The sequence below is a fragment of the Typopeltis vanoorti genome, chromosome 2, assembly GCF_054136105.1.
Source record: "Typopeltis vanoorti isolate ZY-2024b chromosome 2, IOZ_Tvanoo_1.0, whole genome shotgun sequence".
Classification (NCBI taxonomy): domain Eukaryota; kingdom Metazoa; phylum Arthropoda; class Arachnida; order Uropygi; family Thelyphonidae; genus Typopeltis; species Typopeltis vanoorti.
The window spans coordinates 82676073-82701338 of NC_143550.1; the positions used below are offsets into that span (position 1 = coordinate 82676073).

The following is a 25266-nucleotide window of genomic DNA, read 5'->3' on the forward strand; positions in this document are numbered from 1 at the left end:
ACCTGCTGTGGCACCTGTTCATGAAAGTTTGCCAACAGGAAAATATACCTGAGGAATGGAGGAAAAGTACTCATCCCCATCTAAAAGGGTAAAGGGGATGCACAAGACTAAGCATTACAGAGGAATAAAGTTGATGTCCCACACAATGAAAATCCTAGAAAGAGTTCTTGATGGAAGACTGAGGAAGGAGGTGGAGATTGCAAAGGAGCAATTCGGCTTCATGCCTGGTCGATCAGCCACAGATGCTATCTTTTGGGGTACGACAGATGATGGAAAAGTTTTGAGAGAAGCAACAGGAGCTACATCGTTATTTATTGATCCAGAAAAAGCGTATGATAGAATGCAAAGGCAAGAAGTCTGGAGGTGTCTGAGGGAGAAGAAGGTACCAGAGAAATATGTCAGATTGGTGCAGGAGATGCACAGAAATGTGAAGACAGGTGTTCGAACCTACCTGGGAGTGACAGAAAGTTTTCCAGTGACAGTTGGCTTGTATCAAGGGTCTGCATTAAGTCCATTCCTGTTTAATATTGTGATGTAGGTGGTGATGGAGGAAGTGAGAGAAGACACACCTTGGACTATGCTGTATGCAGATGACATCGTGCTGTGTGGAGAATCAAGAGAAGAAGTGGTAGCCAAACTGGAAAGTTGGAGGAAAGTACTGAAGAGAGAGAGAGGTATGAGACTGAGCAGAAGTAAGACCGAGTATGTGTGTTGCAAAGTGGATGGCAGCCAGGAGACAGATCTGGAGCTGGAAGGAAATGTCATCAGGAAGATCAGTGACTTTAGATACTTAGGTTCAACAATGAAAGAGGATGGTGAGGCTGAGAAGGAAGTGGGATGCAGCATACAAACAGGATGGACTAACTGGAGAGAGATGGCTGGAGTGTTATGTGATAAGAGGGTGCCTATCAATCTAAAAGGCAAAATTTACAGGACAGTAGTGAGACCAGCTATGACGTATGCTTTGAAACTGTGGCCCTGAGGAAAAATAACATCAGCAGGATGGTGGTAGCGGAGATGAGAATGCTTAGATGGATGTATAGTGTGACCAGAAAGGAGCATCTGAGAAATGATTATGTAAGGGGAATGGCGAAAGTTATGAACTTAGGAGCAAAGATACAGGATGCAAGGTTGAGATGGTTTGGTCATATGATGAGGAGGAAGGAAGGAAGAGTATGTGGGAAAAAAGGTCACAGATGGATGTGCAGGGGAAGAGGAAGCTCAGATGGCCAAAGAAGAGATGTAGGGAGATGGTAGCGGAGGACTTGAGGATGAAGAACTTGGATGTGGCTACAGCCCAAGAACAGGAAGATGTGGAGGAGACTCACCACAAACAGCGACCCTACTTAAGTGGGAAAAGCTACAGAAGAAGAAGATTGAAAAGAATAACGTGTAAGAAAGTTTTAAACAGAATAAAAGTTGAGCAGCTCTCAGATGTGAACTGTAGACTAAAATACAAAAAGATTATTGAAGAAAAAATTAACGAGTTTAAGAACAGGAACCAAACCTTGGAGTTTCAGTGGCAAACCCTGATTGATTCAGTCAGAGAGGCATGTGGTGAGGTTGTCTGCAAGGATAGAAAAATCAGAACTCCATGGTGGACACATGATGTAAAAGAGGCAGTGAAGGGGAAAAAAAAGCATATTAAAAATTCCTGGCAAATAAGTCAGCTTGTGCTCTTAGAGAATATAGAGACAAATGTAAGAAAGCTAAACACTGTGTAAAACTAGCTAAACAAAAGGCATGGGAAGGACTTTGGCAAGAACATAGAAAATAAATATCAAGAAGGTGGCAAAATATTCTGGAGGTTGTTGAAGAAGCTCAGAAATGAAGGAAAGAGTGCTGTAAAATGAATTACAGATGATAAAGGTGACATGAAAACAGGAGAAAAAGATATCCTTGAAGTATATACTAATTACTTTGAAAAATTGCTAAATGAAACAAGCAGTGAGAGAACAGTGGTAAAAAACACTCAACAGGTATACAGTCAGGAATACATATCCATAATTAAAGTAGACAAAGCCATAAAAGCCTTGTAATGTGGAAAGGTAGCAGGAGTAGCAGGAGTATGGTGGTATAAAAGTCTTACAGTGGCTGCATGTATAGTTCAGAAGGCATGGACAGAGGGACGAATTCCTGATGATTGGAGCAGAGCTCTAATAGTGCCCATATATAAAAAGGGAAATAAAACTGAATGTGAGAATTACAGAGGTATTTCCCTACTGAGTGTTCCTGGTAAAATTTATGCTAGTATGCTTGAGAAACGGTTGAGAAGAATTGTGGAAGAAAAGTTTGGTGAAGAACAAGCTGGATTCAGGGCCAAATAGAGGCTGTCAGGATCAGATCTTCACTTTACAACAAATAGTCGAAAAAGCATGGGAATATAACAAAGATCTGTATTTAAGTTTTGTCGACCTGGAAAAGGCATATGACAACTTGCCAAGAGAGAAGCTATTCAATATGCTACAGTTATATGGTGTCAATGAGGCATTATATCAAGAAATATTTAGTCTTTATTTGAGTTGTAAATCAGCAGTTAGGATTGAAGGAGGTACAGGAAGGTGATTTAATGTTAAATCTGGTGTGAGACAAGGATGTACATTATCCCTTCTGTTATTCATTATCTATATACATCATATTATGAAGGAAACTGGTATTAAACCTGATATCAAAATTGGAGATGCTAATGTCAGCTCTTTGCTTTACGCAGATGATGTTATACTTCTAAATAAATCTGCTACAAGTCTGCAAGATTCCCTGACTAAATTAAATAACTGTGGTAATAGATATGGTATGAAAGTCAGCAACTGCATTGTGAATGGAGAACCTTTGGAACAAGTAAAACATTTCAGCTACTTAGGCACGATTTTTAGTATAGATGGTAAATTAAATATGGAAATAGACAACAGAATCAACTAAGCTGGAATGGTACGAAGTGAATAGAATAAATTCATATGGAATAAGAGAGAAATTAGTCGAACACTAAATTAGCTGTATACAAGACAGTGTTCAAACCAGTTTTAACTTATGGATCTGAGAGGTGGATTAGAAGTAAAGCATTTAACCAAAGACTAGAGACTGCAGATATGAGAGTCCTGAGAAAGATTAGAGGCGTGAACAGATGGCATTAATGGCAATATCGTATTAAAAACAAGGATATTAGGAAAGAACTTGAAATTGTCAGCATCCAGGAATGCGTTAGCAGAGTTAATCTTAGGTGGTATGGTCACTTAAACAGAATGGGTGAGGAAAGATTAGCAAAACAAGTGTTTTCTGCCAGGTTTGCATTAAAACGATCCAGAGGAAGACCAAGATATAGATGGATTGATACGGTACAAAGTGCCTTAGATGACAGAAATATAAGATCTGATAATGTTGGAGTCTTGAGAAGTAACAGACTGATTTGGAGGAAAATTGTAGATTGGAAGTTAGTAATGATATAAATTTTTCATGTATTTCTGTCATATCCTGTACCCCCCCTTGAGAGTACATGGCAGGAATTTGATGATGTCTAAGAGATCACTAACATGACTCGGTATAAGAGAGCAACAAGTTTGCTTAATAACCCATCTCACATTAATTTACTCCTCTTTCACAGAGACGTTGAGTTTGTTATCTGCATTTCCTATGAATATCTCTATGGACAGCGTTCATCAGAATTGACAATATTAATACCTCATCTAAATCCGTTAAAATGTGTACAGCAGATAATCACTCTGCCTCCCCCGTCACCACTGAACTGGAAACTTAGCACAAACATTTCTTCCTTTATTCCTTTTACTGTTGGTACACTTCTCCTTTTTGTGTATTGTTTAAAGAGTTCAATCTACAGGAATTCAGATCAATGTTAAAAAGTGTCTTCATACTTTTCTGACTGTACATGGCATTAATGTCCTATTAAATGAACAATCTCTCATGAATAGGATTACCATAAAAGATTACTGCACCTAATATGTACAGATTCAGAACACTATTATTATTATTATTATTATCGGTCTTCTGCAGAAGACTTAGATAGCAATAGCATGAGCTCTGTGAATTACCGAAACCAATATTCATACCCTGAAAATACAAGTAATCACTACTAAATGTATTCGAAACTGATTTTAAGTTTGCAAGAGGGAAAACCAATCTCACAACCAGTGTCTGGGACTGGGACTCGCTGGTAGAAAAACAGAATACAAGCAATATAATCACTGCTTTGCTTAGTATTTTTTATGATTCTATATTTCAGTGATGGAAATATGGTGATAAAGGTACTCTTTAATATGCCTGTCTCTATAGGAAAGATTTCTATACTTCACAAAAGAGAAAACGATCTTTAACTCCTTATCACCCAAAGTTAATACCAACGTTAATGACCCAGCAATAGTATCACAGATCTGACCCTAAATATGGTTAAGAAGCATAAAATGTCATTGAAACTGGATGAAGGTACATAGTCAGTTTTGCAACTGAGGTAAATTCTGAAATAATAATCAACTTAAGTGATATACAGAAATATCACTATGCTGCATATATCACTATATGCAAATAATGCTGCATATGAACACAGTGTACACAACAAATGCAATCAATAGGTACTAAACAGTATAATCATTTTGAAGAAAAGTGTAATAAATGATAGGTCCATTTCAAAATGTGTCATCACAACTTGTTTATTTTAACAAGTGTATGATTTAATGTTATGGCTATTTATGACAGATAATTTTATGAGTAACTTAGATGATATATAAGAAACCTAGTACACATTTAAAAGAAAATAAATGTAGAATCTTACTGTGCTCCTTGAAAATTCTTTGTTGTACTGTTCTGCTAATATCCTCATCTTGCGAGGTACTAATCCAGCATAATCTTCTCCACAATGTTTACAAAAACTGAGAAGTATATTTAAGTTATTATGTTCTTCTTTGTCTGAGGAAGTAAGAATGGTTAATAAGTTTCCTAACAGTGGTAATCCTTCCTTTAAAGTAAATACACCACAAGAAATAAGCTAGAAGGGGGAAAAAATAAATGAAAATTATTCACTAAATCTCTTTCATACACACAGCCATTTCAGTCTTATTTATAATAAAGAAATTGTTCAAGTTTCAATATATTAACCAAATATTTACTTCAAATGAGTTCCCAAAAGAAAGAACTATTTAAATTATTTTAAAAAATATTTTGAAGAATATTCATATATACTTCATGTAGCACTTGAAAGCAGTAAGAAAAATGAATGCTTTTTAAGTTTCACAAACTGCATAAGCACCACCTATTAGATTCATTCTATCCATTTCTCCACATGCATATTATATTATTCAAGAGCTCTGCTAGATGGATCTTACTGAAACACGGTGCCTTACAGAGTTGTGAAGCATTAATTGCAAATAGAAAACCATTTGCAGTAGTCTAAAGGACAAAATGTATTGAAATTATATATTGTAATAGCACAACTCCTTAATTATAAACTGTCAACTCTCCCTACAGTGAACTCCTAGGGGACCCAAGAAATGGAATGCTATTGCGGATTTACTTCTTTTCATATTGCGTCCGCATATAAAAGTTCACAAGCCCTACAACAGTGGTGTTTTATCTTTTTTACTACGCGAGCTACTTTTCTATAAAAAGTTATTCGGTGATCTACTCTCTTATATAGATCACGTTCCCCCAACCTGATATCTGATTACGCACAAATAAACAACTAAAAAAAATACACAACTAAAAACTTTATTTGTGTATTTAAAAATTTATTTATCACTTTTAATTATTTTAATACAACAACAACAAAAAAAAAATATATATATATATATATATATATATATATATATTGGAATAAAATATTTATTTCTCTATTTTGGATAACCAAAGTTAGAAAAAACAACAGATTGATTACAAACTCACAAGTTTGTAATCATAAATAAAATATTATGTTTTCAGTTTTAATTAGATTTGTAAGTAAGGAGGAATACACAAGAGATCAGCCAAAAATCGCTTCACGATTGACGTGTTGAACACCCCTGCCCTATAGCATATCACTGCTGTGTGGATAAGAGTAAGGGGAAAAAAAAAACGGAAGAGATTGATATGTTTCTTGAAAAGCTAGATGTTGTAGACTTTGGGATAGAGAGAATGAGGGGAGCTACTCCCCTCATTCTCTCTATTCCAAGAACAGAGATGAAGAGAAGTTGGTTTTATAGATTTGGAGCTGGAGACTAAACAGATGTTAAACAGCAGCCATTCTTGTGCTTACAGTTTTAAAAGAAAGTCGAGGTATGACAGTGTCCAATTCAGCAGAGCACTGTTATTGTCCATTAAAGTGCTATAAAAGAGACACAGGGAAGAAACTAAACAGATTTGGGATTTATAGTGTTAGAAGTTGTACTAAATTTTTGCTAAAGATGTTCTTTTAACAAAAAATAAAGAAGCATAGGAAATACTAAATGACATTGATAAAGAAAGGCAGGAAAAAAGGTTTAAAGATTAACATAACTAAAACAAAATTCAAGACAAATCATATGAAAATCAGAAAATAACACTCTTTAAATTCTGGAGGATCATACTTATGATGGTCAATTAATTTTAAGGAAAAATAAAGAAATATAGATGAAGCATCACACAAGGAAACAAGGCCTTTTGGCCATATAAAGATTATCGGTTAGGAAATTTGCCTGTATGCTTAAAAAGAAGGTTATTTAATATGTGCATTATTCCAGTGTATACCTATGGAAATGAGATATGGACAATGACTAAAAACAGAAAGATATATTGTGCGTGTGGATTTAGAGCAATAACTAATGTTAAGTACCGTAGTCCCCCCCCCCACCATCCATGGGTTCACTTTCTGCAGTTTTAATTATCCGCAGTCAACCCCAGTCCAAAAATATTAAATGGAAAATTCCAGAAATAAACAATTCATAAGTTTTAAATTGCACACCGTTCTGAGTAATGTGATGTAAAAATCTCGTGCCATCCCACCAGGAATGTGAATCCCTTTGTCCAGCATATCCATGCTCTATTGTAAGCGATACCAGCCCATTTAGTCACCTAGTAGTCCAAAAATATTAAATGGAAAATTCCAGAAATCAATATTTCATAAGTTTTAAATTCTGCACAGTTCTGAGTAGCTCTCGGTTATCAGTTAGACTGTCATGGTATCGCAGTGCTTGTGTTCAAGTAACCTTTATTTCACTTAATAATGCTCCTAAAGTGCAGGCTGGCAATTCGGATATGCCAAAGAGAAGCCATAAGGTGTTGCCTTTTAAGTGAAAAGGTGAACGTTCTCGACTTCATAAAATAATAAATAAATAAATAATAATAATAAAAAACATGTGCCGAAGTTGCTAAGATTCCATTCACATTCACATAACTTTTATTGCAGTATGCTGTTATAATAGTTCTATTTTATTATTGTAGTTATTGGTGTTAATCTCTTACTATGTCTAATTTATAAAGTAAACTTTATCACATGTATGTATGTAGAGGAAAAAACAGTATATATAGGGTTGGTTACTATCCGTGGGGGGGTCTTGGAATGTATCCCCTGTGGATAAAGGGGGGGCTACTGTATTGTAAAAAGCATATAAATGGAGATGGGCTGGCTATATTAGCAGACTGACAAATGAAATTCTTGTAGATAGTTATGAGTAACCAACATATTTTATTACTTTTTTAAATTATTTTTATTTTTCCCCCCAGGAAATAACATACATAATATTAATTATAATAACTTTAATTAAGAACGGTACTATCAACATAAGAAGCCTGATTGGCAAAGAAATGGAGCCAGCTGAGGAATTAGATAAGTAACAGATCGACATAATAAGGGTGACTGAAACAAAAAACACAAACAATGGTGAGATCTTTCTGAGCAATAAATACAAAATGTTATATTCAGGAAATGACAATCAAGGAAAAGAAGGAGTAGCCATAGTATTCAACACTAAATACGAGGCTAATCTTCTTGAATAGCAGGCAGTCTAGTGATGTGGGCAAATATCAGAATGGGGAACTGAAAAATGAGACTTATTTGTGCCTATGGTTCCACAGAAGGTTCTACTAAGGTAGAAGTGGAGGAATTTTTTTAGGCTTTAGAGAAAGCAACTGACACAATGAAAAGGAAAAGTTGATCGTTGCTGGAGATCTAAATAGCAGAGTAGGAAATGATTGTCAGACGTACAAAAATATTTTGGGAAAATTTGGAGAAAAGAGCAAAGCTAATAAAAATGGCAAATACCTGTTGTATTTCTGCTCAGGACATGGACTGGTTATTACTAACACCATTCTAACATAAAAATGTGCACAAATTCACATGGAGAGAAGAGGCAAGAAATAAGAAAAGTCTCATTGAGTATGTTATTCTTGATTGTGATGTTTTCTCCCTGGTGCAGAACATTAGAGTGTACAGAGGATTTGAAATTGGAAGTGATCACCATTTAGTCTTGAGCAGGATAAAATTTAATTTCATATTGAAAAGAATAACGAATAAAAGTTGAGCAGCTCTCATATGCGAACTGTAGACTAAAATACAAAAAGATTACTGAAGAGAAAATGAAAGAGTTTGAGAACAGGAACCAAACCTTGAAGAAAACCCTGATTGATTAAGTCAGAGAGGCATGTGGTGAGGTTGTCTGCAAGGATAGAAAAATCAGAACTCCGTGGTGGACACAGGAAGTTAAAGAGGCAGTGAAAGAAAAGAAGAAAGCATATCAAAAGTTCCTGGCAAATAAGTCAGCTTGTGCTCTTAGAGAATATAGAGACAAATGTAAGAAAGCTAAACAATGTGTAAAACTAGCTAAACAAAGGTCATGGGAGGATTTTAGCAAGAACATAGAAAATAAATATCAAGAATGTAAGTATGGAGTAATTACTTTGAAAAATTCCTAAATGAAACAAGTGATAGCACAGTGGTAAAAAAACACTTGACAGGCATACAATCAAGAATACATATCCATACTTGAAGTAGAAAAGGCATCAAAGGCTTGAAATGGGGAAAGGCAGCAGGAGTAGATGATATTCGACCAGAAATGCTGAAGTATGGTGGAATAAAAGTCTTACAGTGGCTGCACTGCATAGTTCAGAAAGCCTGGACAGAGGGACAAATTCCCGATGATTGGAGTAGAGCTCTAATAGTGCCCATATATAAAAAGGGAAATAAAACTGAATGTGCAAATTACAGAGGTATTTCCCTACTGAGTGTTCTTGGCAAGATCTATGCAAGTATACTTGAGAAACGGTTGAGAAGAATTGTGGAAGAAAAGCTTGGTGAAGAACAAGCTGGATTCAGGCCAAATAGAGGCTGTCAGGATCAGATATTCACTTTACGACAAATAGTCAAAAAAGCATGGGAATATAACAACGATCTGTATTTAAGTTTTGTCGATCTGGAAAAGGCATACGACATGGTGCCAAGAGAGAAGCTATTCAAAACATTACAGTTATATGGTGTTAATGGAGCATTATATCAAGCAACACTTAGTCTTTATTTGAGTTGTAAATCAGCAGTTAGAATTGAAGTAAAGGAAGACGGTTTAATGTTAAATCTGGTGTGAGACAAGGATGTACATTATCCCCTCTGTTATTCATTATCTATATGGATCACATTATGAAAGAAAGTGGTATTAAACATGATATCAGAATTGGAGATATTAATGTCAGCTCTTTGCTTTATGCAGACGATGTTATACTTCTAAATAAATCCGCTACAAGTTTGCAAGATTACCTGACTAAATTCAATAACTGTTGTAATAGATATGGTATGAAGGTCAGCAATAAAAAGACAAAGACAATGAAAAATAAGTAAAATCATTGAAAATGTCAACTGTGTTGTGAACGGAGAACCTGTGGAACAAGTAAAACATTTCAGCTATTTAGGCACGATTTTTAGTGAAGATGGTAAATTAAATATAGAAATAGACAACAGAATCAGCAAAGCTGGTATGGTGGGAAGTCAATTGAATAAATTCATATGGAATAAAAGAGAAATTAGTCGAACACTAAATTAGCTGTATACAAGACAGTGTTCAAACCAGCTTTAACTTATGGATCTAAAAGCTGGGTCAGAAGTAAAACACTTGACCAAAGACTAGAGACCACAGATATGAGAGTTCTGAGAAATATTAGAGGCGTGAACAGATGGCATCAATGGCAATATCATATTAAAAACGATGATATTAGGAAAGAACTTTACATTGTCAGCATCCAGGAATGCGTTAGCAGAGATAATCTCAGATGGTATGGTAACTTAAACAAAATGGGCAAGGAAAGATTAGCAAAACAAGTATTCTCTGCCAGGTTGGCAGGAAAACGACCCAGAGGAAGACCAAGATATAGGTGGATTGATACGGTACAAAGTGCCTTAGACGATAGAAATATAAGATCTGATAATGTTGGAGTCTTGACAAGTAACAGACTGATTTGGAGGAAAATTGTAGATAGGAAGTTAGTAATGATGCAAATTTTTCATGTAGTACTATCATATTATGTACACACCTCTTGAGGGTACATGTCTGGAATTTGATGATGATGATGATGATGATGATAACTTTAATACTTTCCTATATTTCTCACAAATATGAGAGGCTATTCCTTGAATCTGCCTCAGTTTGAAAAACTTTCCAAACCTCAACTAACTTGGTTGCATGAGAATGTCTCAAATTTGGGAAACACTCATTCTCAGATCTTCAGCACAACAACCAAGACCATCCAATCCAGCCCACTAAGGGGCACCATTTAGGACGCTAGGCCTGACTTTAGTTGTCTCTCTTCAGCCTCGTTTGGCCAGTGTTAGTGCTTGTGTGCACATATCATTGTTTTTGTGATCCCTGATGATGGCAATGTAACATTGCCAAAATATAGGAAAGTATTAATTAAAGTTATTATAATTAATATTTTAGTATAAGTTATTTGCTGAAAAATAATAGTTATAACAGATAAAAGGTGGACAAAATTAAGCAACAAGTAGAAACCAAGAAAAGGAAAGACTGCAAAAGAACAAGATGGAGGGATGAATTTGTAAAAGGTTTGACATTGGCAAAGGACAGAAGGAAAAAAAGAAGAGAAACCCTTTCCTATGTGAGTTTTTATACATGCAAGAAATTAGACAGGACCTGCTAAAGGATAGAAGGTAGACTATATGATGAAAACTTGCTGGGAAAGCTACTGTGCTAGGCCCAATCAAATACCCTAAAAATGCCAAGTGCAACCATGTTAGTTTCTCCAAACTTTTCCACAGCTTGTAAGCAAAGGTGGGTGGTGAAGGCTGAAGGTTAGAAGATCAGCTGCAGAAAGAGAGTGGTAGAGTCCATAATGCTGGTCATTAATGAGCTCACTGTTCATGATTTGTCTTTTAAGTTTTAAGAGAACTGAAGTAAGTTCAAATGGATAGTGGTTGTTCATTGACTTTTTTTCTGAAGAGATTGAATGTAGACTTGATTCCATGCTATATGATGGTAGATGTTAGTGAAATAGTAAAAACTGAAGAGATGATATAGGATAAATATTAGTTCTGGAGCAAACGTTTTAAGCACAATGGGGGAGGGAGGGGGGGATATCCAGAACTTGATGATTTGTTGGTGTCCAAGCCATTTAGCATTCTTTTTCTTTCCAACATAAGATCCAGAGTGGCTAAGGTGAGCAGTTTCCCCGACTTGATAAAGTGGGGAAAAAGGTGGAGGGGGTTACTTTGCCTTGGTCATCTGTGTTAGAGATAGAGTAGAATAGCGAAACCATGAGTTGGCTCTGTCATTGATCAATGTTACAAGAGAACCATATGAATGTGAGAAGAGCAGTGGAAACAATGACAGCAAAAAGATGTGCCAGATGGCCTTGGTGAGAGACCAGAAGGCTCAACTGTCATTTGGACAAGAAGCAAGTTTGCACCATCTGGCCTTCAAAATCTGATTTAGATTTACTGTTGGTTTATTTGCAGTGGTTGTGAAGTTACAGTATAGGCTAAATGCAATAATGGAGTTTAAGTCTCCAGTCACTTGCAATATGATGCATTTTTTTTTTAAATGATGAATTTTGATTACAATGAGAGCTTTCACCTAAGCATCATTTTGTTAATCTGTCTGCATAGGTGTTTGGATCCTGTCATTTGGAATCAAAAATTCCTCTCCAAAAATAATATCAAAAAGGTATTAGTGACAATTGCAAGGAAAATAAAAAAAAATGCATTATTATTATTATTATTATTATTATTATTATATGGGCACCTCCATGGAATCTGAAGACTCATCACAGGAGACCCAATCTATCATACCTCTCCTTCAATCCATTAACAGACAAAGCACTTACAACTGACTCTGGCACCCATTCCACTCATTCACAATTCTCCAAGCAAAAAATCTACTCCTAACACCCCTATTATTAGTAGGGGTGTGATTCATGAAATACCTTTAAATTAAAATCTGGAAATTCAACATCAATTATTAAAACTTCTCTAGCTACAATCTCTTAATTAAAAATAATTTTTAGAGTCATGGTAGAGTCTAAATTTTCCACTTCCTCTTGCAGGTTATAAACTGAAAAAAATTCTATGTTACAGCAGAAGCATGGGCTCATGTCCAACAGTACGGAATTCCAAAAAAATAATTGCATCTACAATATTCAGAGGCTCTGAGTTAATAGATACTTGGGTAGTCAAGCATTTACTTACCAACATTAGAAGAGGAGAAATTAGATTTTGCATCTGATTTAAGGAATTTTGAAAAATCAGCAGGGCAAAACCTTGATATATGACCCTTTTCATTGCATCTGTAAAACATTCTTATCAAAGATTGATCACATTCCTTATATTTATTCCTTTCAGAAATTCCTTGAGCTTTTAAGATCTTCAATCATTGACAGTAATTTTCTTTGAAGTTTTACAAGAGACTCAAACTTGGCATCCATCTTTTTCTCCAAATCCTCTCTCACTTATTTTCTTCTTAATTAATCTCTCTACAGGCTGTGGTGGATGAAATAGTGAGACCAAATTACACTTCTTATCCATGTTATTGAATAGGTGTTACAGAATCGTATCCAGATTTTGCTAGACGTCTATAGGCGTATTGGCCGGTTGGGGTGTTAAAGCAGATACAGAAATATTAATATTTTCTACTTTTTCTGAAGATTTAGAATTCTTTGAAGATTTAAGAACTCCTTCAATTGGATAAAACTCCTTACCATGTGAAGGGCTAACATTCTTCATCAGATATGCTTCAGCAAATGCATGTTATATCCAAAGGTCCCTATCATATTAACACCCTTTTTATAGACATTCCTTTTTAATTCAGATTTTAAACCATTTCTAAACTGAAAAAAAGTGTTTTCTAAGAAATTATCAGAAGCCTTTACATCAAATCCATAAATAATATATATGAGCCGGTCATAAAATTGAGATTTTCTTTTGCTCCCTGAGACCAGTGGTAAATTTTTACAAAAGTCAGGACCAATATCCAATTTCCTGAAGCTTTAAAAATTTAAAGGTCATATAATTAACAGCATGCCTCACCCTCCAAAACTGTGAGATCGCTTAGTTTATTCTTGTAATTTTGCTTTTGGAATAAGCAACAGCTGATATGCAGCAACAACTGAGTATATGAACCATTTAACAGGAGACTTTACTGTTTCAGCATTTTCAAAAAAAAAAAGAAAAAAAAAAAGACCCCAATGTTTGTCTGAGGTTCACCACTAAATGTATGAATTAATCTTTCCAAACTTGTAAGCTTTGATAATGTTTCATTTTGGAGAGACGGGGTAAAATCACTTACATTTTCATTAATCATTCTAAATAAAATTGGAAAGAAAGAGAGAAATAAACTTAAGAATGCTATTTATTCTTAAATTTTTAAACTCATCCTGTTAACTACATCTTTTTTTATAGATGTGGGTGCATGTGACATAAAATGTGTAAAACAATATATATATTATGTATTTATGTTTCTTGTACCTATAAAAACAAAGGTCAGAATCATATCACAAGTATAATTTAGGTATTTCTGGTTTCCTTTCATAGTGATCTACTTCAAAACCAATTCTAGTTTTCCTCAAACTATCAAAATCTTACATATTACAATCACTTATCTTTTTCTTATAATTAAGACAGGAGAAATGCAAAAGAAACATTAACTAAAATAACTGTACAAATATGATTATTTACATAAAATTTGTTAAAAAGAATTATAACAGATACACTTTCTCTTTCACACTCATGCCAATTTAATTTCAGGAATAAAAAAAAAAAATTCTTGTAACAATAAAACAAGGAAACAAATTCCTTTACTAATCCTCTACAATAACACCTATAAGTTATCACTATAATCAGTTCACTGTATCTCCAAATTCAGCATTCCTTCCAAATAAAGAACCGTGTCCCACCTCAGGATTTGTGTATAAACAATACAGTCATCCCTCGACTTATGTCCGTGATCCCATAAGGGAATAAACATCGACTAATGTATTTACTCGAATATAACTCGCACTTTTTTCCCCCAAAAGTAAAACTAAAAATATATGTGGGAATTTTCAGAAACTAAAGTTTTCAGGGAAAAAACTGAAAATGGCTATGACTTTCCAAGAATCTCCTATTCGCTAACACTACTTCTGGCCTTGAGAGCAGTTTCCTTGTGTGCATCGTCAAAGTAATCTACCCAAATAGCTTCATCATCTTTCCCATTATTTCAAGCAAAAATTACCAGTAATTTACAAGGTTGGAGATAAGTAATGAACAATTCTTCATAAATGAGTAATGAGAAGTGTAGGTAAGTGCGAAATGGATAGCAATGGTAGGCCAGTAGAGAGAAAGCAGCTTATGAAGACGTGCATACAATTGGGGCGGTATTAACAAAAGATCGCACTACTAAACGACAAAGCAAGCTGATAGTTGTAGATTTGAAATTCTATTTCTCATCACCTGAATTCCATAATATCTAAAATACATTCACTATACATATCTTAGTTTTAACACGTTCACAATGGGGTGGTGTCAAGTAAAACCATATGTTGCCAGTGCAACATATGGACTGGCAACACAGGGTTTTGCTTGAGTCTATACAGCAGTTTCTGTTGGAGGGAAGGTGTAATTCATTAGTTATTGCCGTTTTTATTCCAGTTGTCTCTAATTGCATTATTTGTTGAGAAATATATTACACAGACTGCAAATGTTTCTCTACCTTTCGTAAAGTAAAATCAGGGGTGCGAGTTATATTGGAGGCTTTCGAACAAGATGCAAGTGCGTAAAATAAAACGGTTTTTATTTAGCATCATGTGCAGTAGCAACTGCGCATTCAGCCGCAACCTCCCTCAATAATCGACACGTGTCTTCAACAGTTCCTCTGTTCCTTTTGTGTTTGAGAAATAGGTTATTTGTGTATTTTTCGTTAAATATTTCACAATTTTTTTTTCAACATGGCCCTCTACACGCCCAATCAAACAACCTAGGGAAGAATCACAGAAACAGAGGCGATCAATTAATCTTGAAATGAAGTTGCAAGTTATAAATCAACATGAAGCTGGTAAGTCCGTCAATGTGATTGCAAATGACTTCGGATGGTCTCATTCTACAGTGACGGCTATTTTAAAAAATAAAGATAAAATCATAGAGGCTGTAAAAGGATCTGCTTCCATTCAATCGACGATAGTGACGAAGCAATGAAAAGGCCCTATCGGTGATATGGAAAAGCAAGCTAGCATCATCATGATTAGAGGACCCGAACCAAAAGCACATACCACTTAGCACTAGGATCATAACCGCTAAAGCACTAAGTTTCTTCAATATGTTGAAGAAGAAAGCAGGTCCCAATTATGACTACGAATTCAGTGATTCTTCCGGTTGGTTCATGAGATTCAAGAAGTGTTTAGCATTGCATAATGTGAAAATGTATGGTGAATCTGCAAGTGCCGATGAGAAGGCTGCCAAGGAGTTTGTGGAGAAATTGGATAAAATTATTACGGAGGAAAATTATTTGCCACAGCAAATATTTAATATGGATGAGACTTCCTTGTTTTGGAAAAAAAATGGCCGCGTGTACATTCATCCACAAAAAGCTAAAACCTATGCCTGGTTTGAAACCTCTTAAAGACTGTATTATGATTCTGTTAGGGGGTAATGTAGCTGGATATAAACTGAACCCATTTGTGATATGGCACAGTGAGAATCCATGAGCCTTCAAAAACATTAGGAAGCATACTCTTCCAGTTCATTATCGGAGCAATAAGAAGTCATGGATGACTCAAAAATTGTTTGAGGATGCCTTAATCTGTTATGCGAATGAAATGGAAAGCTATTGTGCGAAAGAAAATGTAGAATTTAAAATTTTATTAATTCTAGATAATGCTCCAGGTCATCCACCTTACATCAACGATCTTCACCCCGAGATCAAGGTCATGTTTCTCCCTCCAAACACTACTTCATTGATCAAACCGATGGATCAAGGAGTTCTTGCAGTGTTTAAGGCTTATTACCTACGGAGAACTTTTTCACAAGCCATTTCCGCTACTGAAGGAAATGACTAGACTCTCATGCAATTCTGGAAAACATTCAATATTTATCATGCTATTAAAAATATTGCTGTGGCTTGGGACGAAGTGACCTCTCAATGTATGAGTGGCATATGGAAAAAAACATTAAAAAGGTTTATGCACGATTTTGGAAGTTTTGAAAAAAATGAAGACCTTTGTAAACTGAGCAAAGAAATAGAAGGCCTAGCAAACAATCTGAATCTCGAAGTGAATGATGATGACGACATATTTCAACTTATAGAAAGTGCTACTGACCAATGAAGAATTGGTCGAACTGGAGGAATGTGTTGCAGAAGAGGAAGAACGAAAAAAAAGAAGAGGGAAAAGAGAAACAAGAGGTAGTTAAACAATTCACAGTGAAAGGTCTTGCAGAAATGTTCTATGCAGTTGGTTCTTTGCATTTCTGCAGTTGCAGAAATGTTCTCTGCAGACATGAACCCCAATGTTGAACACTACTTATTAGTTTGGTTTAGTAAAAAGGAAAGTACATGATGCATTTGCTTGCTACAAACAAATTTATGATGAAAAGAAGAAGGGGAATAAGCAAAGGACATTTTCATAAAAAAAAAAAAAAGGGTTGCACCAGAAGAGCCGCAACCTAGTCCTTCGCATAAGGAAGGTTATGAAGATATGATTGTAAAGGAAGATTTCGGTGATTATTTTCCTCTTTTATAGTGCCAGTAATGCGTCATAAGTTCAGTTTTATAAGGTTTAAAAATTAAAATGACAGTATACTTATTATGGTTAAGTCCATAACCCCTATAACTCTGTTGATTTAATGTATCGACTTGCGTCCTGCCGGATGGAACGGAACCCAGACGTAAGTCGAGGGATGACTGTATTGGAAAACTTGCCCTGCTTCAGAAAGTTATCCATGAAGAGAAAATACTGAGAAAGTTATTTGACTGTTACAGTTCTCTAAACAAAACTTCCTTATATTGTCTTCAGTATTCTGCAATATATACACTATCATGAACAACACTGTTTAGAAGAAAAACAACCTTCAGCCTGAAACAAATTGTTCTGCCTTCAGTTTTTCATCCATTGACAGGAACAGACACAGGATTAACAAACAGTAGACCTAGTCCTGCAATTTGTTATTTCCAAACTTCAATTACTGTTTATTCCTTTAAAACATTAGAGGCCTTCTAGATTTTTATCTTCTGGTGGTCATACACCATGCGAAAGAATAAATAATTTCAGATAAATCCATAAGTCTCCGAATACTTTCCTATAACTCTTTCTCCTCTCTAAACAGAACCTATATTCTCTTTCAAATTTCCACAATAATGTACACAAACACTTGCTTAGTTGTCCAGATGCCTCAAAATTCTGTGCATGCATGTCCCACCTTCAGATTGCCAGTATGACTCAATGGCACTCTCCTTGTATAGGTAGAACTAAACATATAAAATAAATTTTCAGGTAAGAAAAACAGCTTCATTATACAATTTCACCCTATTAAAATAAAATATTGATAGTATTTTATTTTAATAGTGATATCTGTTGATATTTCTTGGCCAAAAAGTAGTGAAGTTCTTGAACCATGAAAATTGCCAACTCCACGTGTTGTCTCTGCCACTATTACTAAATAATACTAAAATAAATTCCACAATAGATTATTAAAAGAAACTATTTTTTTTCAGCCATTTTCTTTCCACTGCTGGATGAAGGTCTACTCCAGTTCCTTCCACCTTTCTCTGTTCTTAGCAATGGTTGACCAATTTTTCCCAACAGAATTTTACAATTCATCACTCTAATCTTCTTTTAGGACGGTCTTGGCCTCGTTTCCCTTCTTTTGGAATCCAGTTTGTTAGTATGGTGGAGCATCGCATATCTTCTCTTATGGATAAATGTCTGGCCCATTTCCATTTTAGTAACTTGTGGTGAAGAATGATGTCAGTGATGAGAGTTTGGCTTCTTATTTTTTAATGTGATGTCTAGCATCAGCTGCTCCATTTTTCTTTGAGTTGTTGCTAGTTTGTAAGTGCTTTTATTGGAGACAAAGTTTCACAACCATATGTGATGACTAAGTATACACTGATTAAATGTCTTCCTTTTTAAACAGAGTGGAATGTCACTGTTTTGAAAAATGCTTTTCAATTTTCTGAATGCACTCCAGGCAAGTTGAACTCTTCTATTTATTTCCTTTTGGAGTTCACAGTGTAGATCAATAAGATGACCTAAATATGTATACGAAGAGACTCTTTCCAAGAGATTTTCTAGTATTGTTTTTTTTGGTGTTACAAAATGATTAAACACTATTTTAGTTTTTTCTCTTTTCATGTTTTCTATAACTTTTCTGCTTTCATGATATAGGTCTTCTATCATTATATTAAGGTCTTCTGGAGTGTTTGCAAAAATTATATCATCTGCATATCTTAGGTGTGTTAAGTTTCTGTTATTAATTTTTATACCAAGGTTTCTCCAGTTTATATTAAATGGTTCTTGAAGGACTGTTGTAAAGATTTTGGGCGATAGAGAGTCTACTTGTCAGACACCTTTTTCAGTTGATATTTTATTGCTTCTCATGTGAAGTTGGATTGTTGCAGTGTGATTTATTTCCTGGAGGAGGTCCATACATTCTCCAGGAACTCCCTGATTTTGGAGTGCTTTGATTATTGCATTAGTTTTGATGGAATCAAATGCCTTTTCATAACCAATAAAGGCTAAACAGAGAAGCAATTGGTTTTACTCTGCTTTTTCTATTATTTGTTTTACTGCATGAATATGATCAATTGTGTTGAAGCCTTTATGGAATCCTGCTTGTTCTGCTGGTTGATTTGAGTCTAGAAGAGAGGTTAACCTGCTTGTTATTACTATTGTGATAATTTTGTACAGATTAAAGAGAACACTAATTCTTCTTTGTCTCATTTTTTAAATAACAGTATCAGAGTAGCATTTTACCAGTTTTCCAGTATCTTGGCATAGATTTAGTAAGTTTGTGAAATGGTGAATTATGTTGTTTCCTCCCCGTTTAATTAATTCTATGCGAATTAGGTCTTCACCAGAAATAAAACAAGCATTAAAACATAATGCTTGTTTTATTTACCTGAGATGAATGGGGGGGGGGATGAATTCCATATGTGATGGGGAAGAGTTATTTAATTTTGATTATCTATAGAAAAGATAATCACTATAGAGGAGTTCTTTATAAAATTCTTCTCGTCTGCTTAGGATTTGTTCTTGGTTCCTTATTGTAGTTCCATTCTTATCTTTCATTGCAGTTATTTGACTTTTACCAACTGATAAATATTTTCTTAATATTCATATTTTTATTGGTTTCATTGTTTATTTTATTTTTGTGGTGTTAAGATCTTATTTCATTTCTCATCTTGTTTCCTTATTGTTTTGCATAGTTCTGCATATTCTATTTTAGAAGTTGAGTTTTTGTCTTGTTTCACATTTTGGTCTCTTTTTTTAGTAGTTGTAAGGTTTCCTCTGAAAGTTTATATTTTTGTTATTTGTTGCTTTTGGATTCATTAGCTGCTGAGATTATTACTTCCATTAAGTTTTTGCTTCTTATTTTATTTATGTCTTCTTCAAATATGTTTTTAAGTCTAGTTTTTGATTGAGTTTTTCTTTGTAATTCTTGTTTTCAACAGGTTTTAAGGTCTTTAAGTCAAAACTTGTTGATTTTTTTTGCTGTTTAGCCATTTTATTCTTTCCAGTTTGGGATTTATTTTAATTCTGGCTCTCAACAGTCAGTGGTCACTTCCTGTTTTTACTTGATTTAGTACTGAGGTATCTTGGACCATTTCATTATTATTACATAGTATATAATCTATTTTTTTTTTATTTTTCCATTTGGATTTCTCCACGTCCATTTTCTTTTGGGGGTTTTCCTAAAAAATGTATTCATAATATAAAGCTTGTTACTGATAGAGAATTCTGTAAGAGCCATTCTTTGAGTTGCTACTTGTATCATATATGTATGGTCCAATTGTATCTATATGGTGAGAGGGATGACCTACTTTGGCATTAAAATCACCCATTACTATAGTAAACTTCTGATTGTTATTTCTTTTTTTGTCTAGGGTGTGCTGCAATGAGTCATAAAATGCGTCTATCTCTTCATTAGTGTGGGATGAGTTGGGAACATATCTTTGGATGATCCTGATTTTAAGTTTGGAGTTTAAGTGTGATTTCTATTATTCTTTCATCTATATAATTAAATTCTTCTTTAAGGTGTGTAATCATTTTCTTAATTAGAAATATTACTCCATATTGTCCTTTTTTCCCCCCATAACAGTATAAGTAGTCTCCATTTTTTAGTTTTATTAAATGTTCATTCTGTCATTCTGCCTGTGTACTTCACTTAAGCCTATGATGTCCCATTTAATATGTTTTAGTTTTTGCTGTAAGATGGTAAGGTCTTCTCGAAGTGTTCAACAATTAAATGTTCCTATATAGAGGAAAAGTGGATTGCATTGATTATTATTATAATTATGAATACTTTGGGCTATTCCAGTATTGCTTAATTTTTGGGAAAGCTTCCTCACTGTTGTATTGTGATATTGGGATTTTTGAAACTCCTATCTTATCACAATCTAACATGTGTTTCCAAACAAACAAAGGAATATAAATACATGTGATTGCCTCTGAGTATTAAATTAATGCTATATAAATATATATCAAGCAATATTTTTTACTATGAGAAAACAAATAAATGTGCATTTAGTACCACTCACAAATGAGTTAAAATCAATAATGGAAGTGTAAACCTTTAGCAGAGTTTTATAAAGTGATATGTATTAAAAGATATAGAATGTTAGCACAAATTCAAGATGGGGGGGGGGGGGAGTGAAGTCCAAAGGTCATGGAGCAGCAACGCGAGGGAGCGGCTCGCCACAAGCAATAGCGTGATGTCGGCGCACGTGCGATACAGTGGAGAAGGTTGGACGCCGTGACGTAAGATAACATGAGTATGTTGGCTGGACATCGCGGAATGTGAGAAACGCCGAGAAAGAAAAGTGGAAACATAAGGGTCATGCACCCCTCAGAAGAGGCTTTTTGTTCCTGGATCTCCTGTGTGTTCGTCTCGCGGTGCCGTGAAGGGTGGAAGTGCCTCCATTCCGGACAGTTTAGATAAAGGCAGCAGCGGAACTCGGCAGTCGTTTCTCCGTGGAAAGAATAAGCCCGGCAGTCCATAGAAAGCCAGATTGGAGCACGTGGACATTTCGTTTATGGAAAGGCAGATTTTGGTAGACCATTGACGCGATACAGAACAAAATGGCAGATAAGCAGACTTTATTTGCAATTTGCTGATTGTGAATGAGAAATTTGTGCCATGTTGTAAAAAACCAGAAGAAAGAGCATTAATGATATTAATTAGGACTGTGCTGCTATGATTTAGAGAGGATTACCTCAAATCTTACTGTCTCCTATTGTGATAGAGTTGCATAATATGTTATAGGAGGTTACGAATATGTCTACAGTGAGGAATTGCTAATTTATGAAGGGATTGTAAAAGATATAAATGCTATCTTGTGTGGTTTGAGTGAACTACTAAAAATTAGGTCAGCTGTCTTAATTCTTGACTGCTACCTGTTTCTACCATATCTTATTTCTCATGCTCTATAGTCTAACAAATTTATTTGTTTAATGACTGCACCAGTTAGACTATATTTTGAGTGTGAGAGTAAAAGATCTTAAATCAAAGACAAAGCAGATATCGTTTATGTTCCCCTGCTTATATTATTCTTACTTTAAACTAGTCTTGGCTTAAATAAAATTCATATAAACTTCTATCTTATGCAGGTTCAAATTTTTTAGGATGGTGCATTGACAGATTCAGTCCAATGTGTTGTTTACAAACCATTTAATTAAGTGTAAAGGAATATTTACAGGATGATACAGTATATACATAAAGTCATTACCGTTTTCTTGCTGCTCTCAATTTTTTCTATTTCTAAACTTTAGTTCTAAGCTAATTCACAATTTAGCATAGCATTACTTGAATATAAGACATACCTTGGTTAAGCCTAATTCACCATTAATATAGAATATCTCACAAACATAGACACTTGACATACAATCTTGTTCAGTATTACAACTACATGCAATTCTTGATCAGCAGACAGTCTTTCAGATTAATCTTTTGTTCACATGTAAGTCTTCTTTCTCGTCTTTCTTTCCACTTGCTGACTCATTCCTATTTTCCTGCTAAATTTCTTCCTTGTCCAAGTTGTTGACTATGCCTCTCCTTATAGGATCCTTAACATGGTGGTGACGTACAGCGCCTTCCTTTCGAGATGATCGACACAAAGAATCCTAAGACAAACGACACTTCTCTTTCAATTCTTGACAACGAATCTTGCATGATGGTGGGCTCAAGTAAGAGAAGAGATAGAAAACCCTAAGACAAACGACACTTCTCTTACAGCTTCCGATAGCGAACTTGATGTGACGGGGACTCAGGTAAGAGAAAGCATAGGAAACTCTCAGGCAAAATTCCTTCATATGACTTGCCTTATATATAGGTCCTGACCGCCATTGTGCATATGCGCACATCGCTCGAAAATGATCGCGTACTGACCTTCGGACATGCCGACATCATCCTTTGCACATCTTTGGAATTCTCAAGTCATTGGACATGATGACGTCATCTTTCCCGTGTCTTTGGAAATTTCCATCTATGGCAATTCTTCACTAATCTTAGCATTAGACTTACTGATTTAACATTACTTAATAGCCTTACCTGATGATGTCATGCACCACATTATGTTAACAAAGGTTTCTATACAATATTATTACAGAAAAGATTATTTAAGTCAAAAAATTAACATTACTCTAAGCACATTCTCCTAAACAAAAAAACATGTAAACATGAAACATGATAAGTTATAAAATCACATATCACGAGAGATTTTACAGTCCCACAGATCCAGAAAGACAAAGAACTCATCTTCCAACAAAATCTCGCTCTATGCCACACTTCAAAAAAAGTGAAAGAGCTTCTCAAAATTCATAACATCCAATTGCCAGGTAACTCACCTAACATTAACCCAATAGAAAATTTGTGGGCCATAGTGAAATTGTGATATAAAGGATAACTTAATACAATCCATTATAAAAGTATAGTTTTGAGATGCAGAAATAAGAAAAATGTGTATGTTGGTAGAGTCCATGCCTAAGCGAATTAATGAACTTATCAGGAACAGAGGAGTGCACATAAATTATTAGATATAGTTGGAGTTTAATTTTTGTACTTATTTTCTTGCAAAATCAAATTTTTTCTTTAAAATGTGAGTGTTCGGATTAATTTGTTCACTACTATACTTCAACCTTGGTATCTCTTCTGGGTCTGGCTCCCAATGAGACCTCAATAAAGGTTAAATTCAGTCTAAGTAGTGGCCCTTCCTGTAATGTATAGCATCATACACACCAAAAAGGATATGTGCTTTATATTATGGGATACTAAGGCAATTAATGTGTGCAGTCATGAGCCTCTACATACAAATAGCCTGGTGGTGAAGATTCTTCCTGTGCAAACTTTGTTTGTTTACACTTGGATAAAGGATTAAATAAGCATATAATTTCTTGGCATCTTTAATGTATAACCAAGTGGAAAAACTTTCAACTAATACTCCCTTAGTTGACAGCACAGACAGCCTCACCTACAAACTAGCCAAATAAATTAGCTAAATACACTTAACCCTATGAACAATTCTCTCTCCTTCATTAAAAATTTTGTTCACTTTAAAAAAAATAATAGAAAATCTTAACCTAAATCATTGTCATCACTGTCACATCATAGTCACTACACTCTTCACAAATGTATCTTTATCAGAAACCTTTGACTTTATTAAGCTACATTTATTCCCTGACATTTATGAAGTATTCAGATTCATCATTTAATCAGGTTATTTCACATGGAAAGGAAAAATATACAGCCAACTAGATGAGAGTGTTATGGATCCCCTCTTTCTCCTGCTAGCCAATTTCTATATGAATATATGAAAATTTCTGGAAAATCAAGCATTTAACACAGCTACATCTAAATCAACAGTTTGTCTAAGTACATGATGTTTTTGCTATTTGCCTTACAGTTCAGATACATTATATAACATTTCTAATACATTTAAACAGCAAACATCCAAAAATACATGTTGCCATACAAAGAAAAATTAACAAACATCTCTCCTTTCTAGACATGCTAGTGACATGAATACAGAAGAACCATTTATAGAAGACCAACATGGGAAGATACTTATATAAGCATTCACACCATCCTAACAGTATAGTATCCTCAAAACGCATACAGAGCAAGGGCTATTTGTTCTAATAAAGCAGCCTTAGAATCTGAACATGGGTACCTTCACAATACATTTTTAGCAAATGGCTAAAACTCTATAAAATAAACAAAATACTGCATGCCCCCACCATCTCTTCTTAAACAACACAGTTCCATTTCCACCTTCAAACCACACATACTCAGCTAGCTAACTGCATCTGTTCTCTTGCATCTAATTGCATCCTGGAGTATATAAAGTTCACTGTGATGTGTAGCCTGCTTACTTTGGACAGGCTTGTAGATCTGTTAATGTCACAACAAAACTACTCTCATCCGTTATGTTTAAGGTATACCTGAAAAGACAGCTAAAGTTCTATGCAAATATCTCCATTCCACCTTCAAACCACACACACTCAGCTAGCTACTTGCATCTGTTCTCTTAAAGAACAACTTCATCCTCTTGCACATCCTGGAGTATATAAAGTTATACACTGTACATGTAGCCTGCCTAGTTTGGACGGGCTGGTAGATCTGTTAATGTCTGC

General features: G+C 34.9%; 1 protein-coding gene across 8 annotated transcripts in view; it reads right to left on the reverse strand.

Moving 5' to 3' along the window:
• Upf2 (UPF2 regulator of nonsense mediated mRNA decay) overlaps positions 1 to 25266 on the reverse strand; it is a 705876-nt gene that overhangs the window by 545681 nt on the left and 134929 nt on the right. For all 8 annotated transcript variants that reach the window (XR_016550243.1, XR_016550244.1, XR_016550245.1 and 5 more), the window contains one exon: positions 4781 to 4993. Coding sequence is in view for 5 of the 8 variants with exons in the window: in XM_090412106.1 (XP_090268232.1) it covers positions 4781 to 4993 (213 nt within the window). In the remaining 3 variants the exon portion in view is untranslated. The remainder of the gene's footprint in view (positions 1 to 4780; positions 4994 to 25266) is intronic.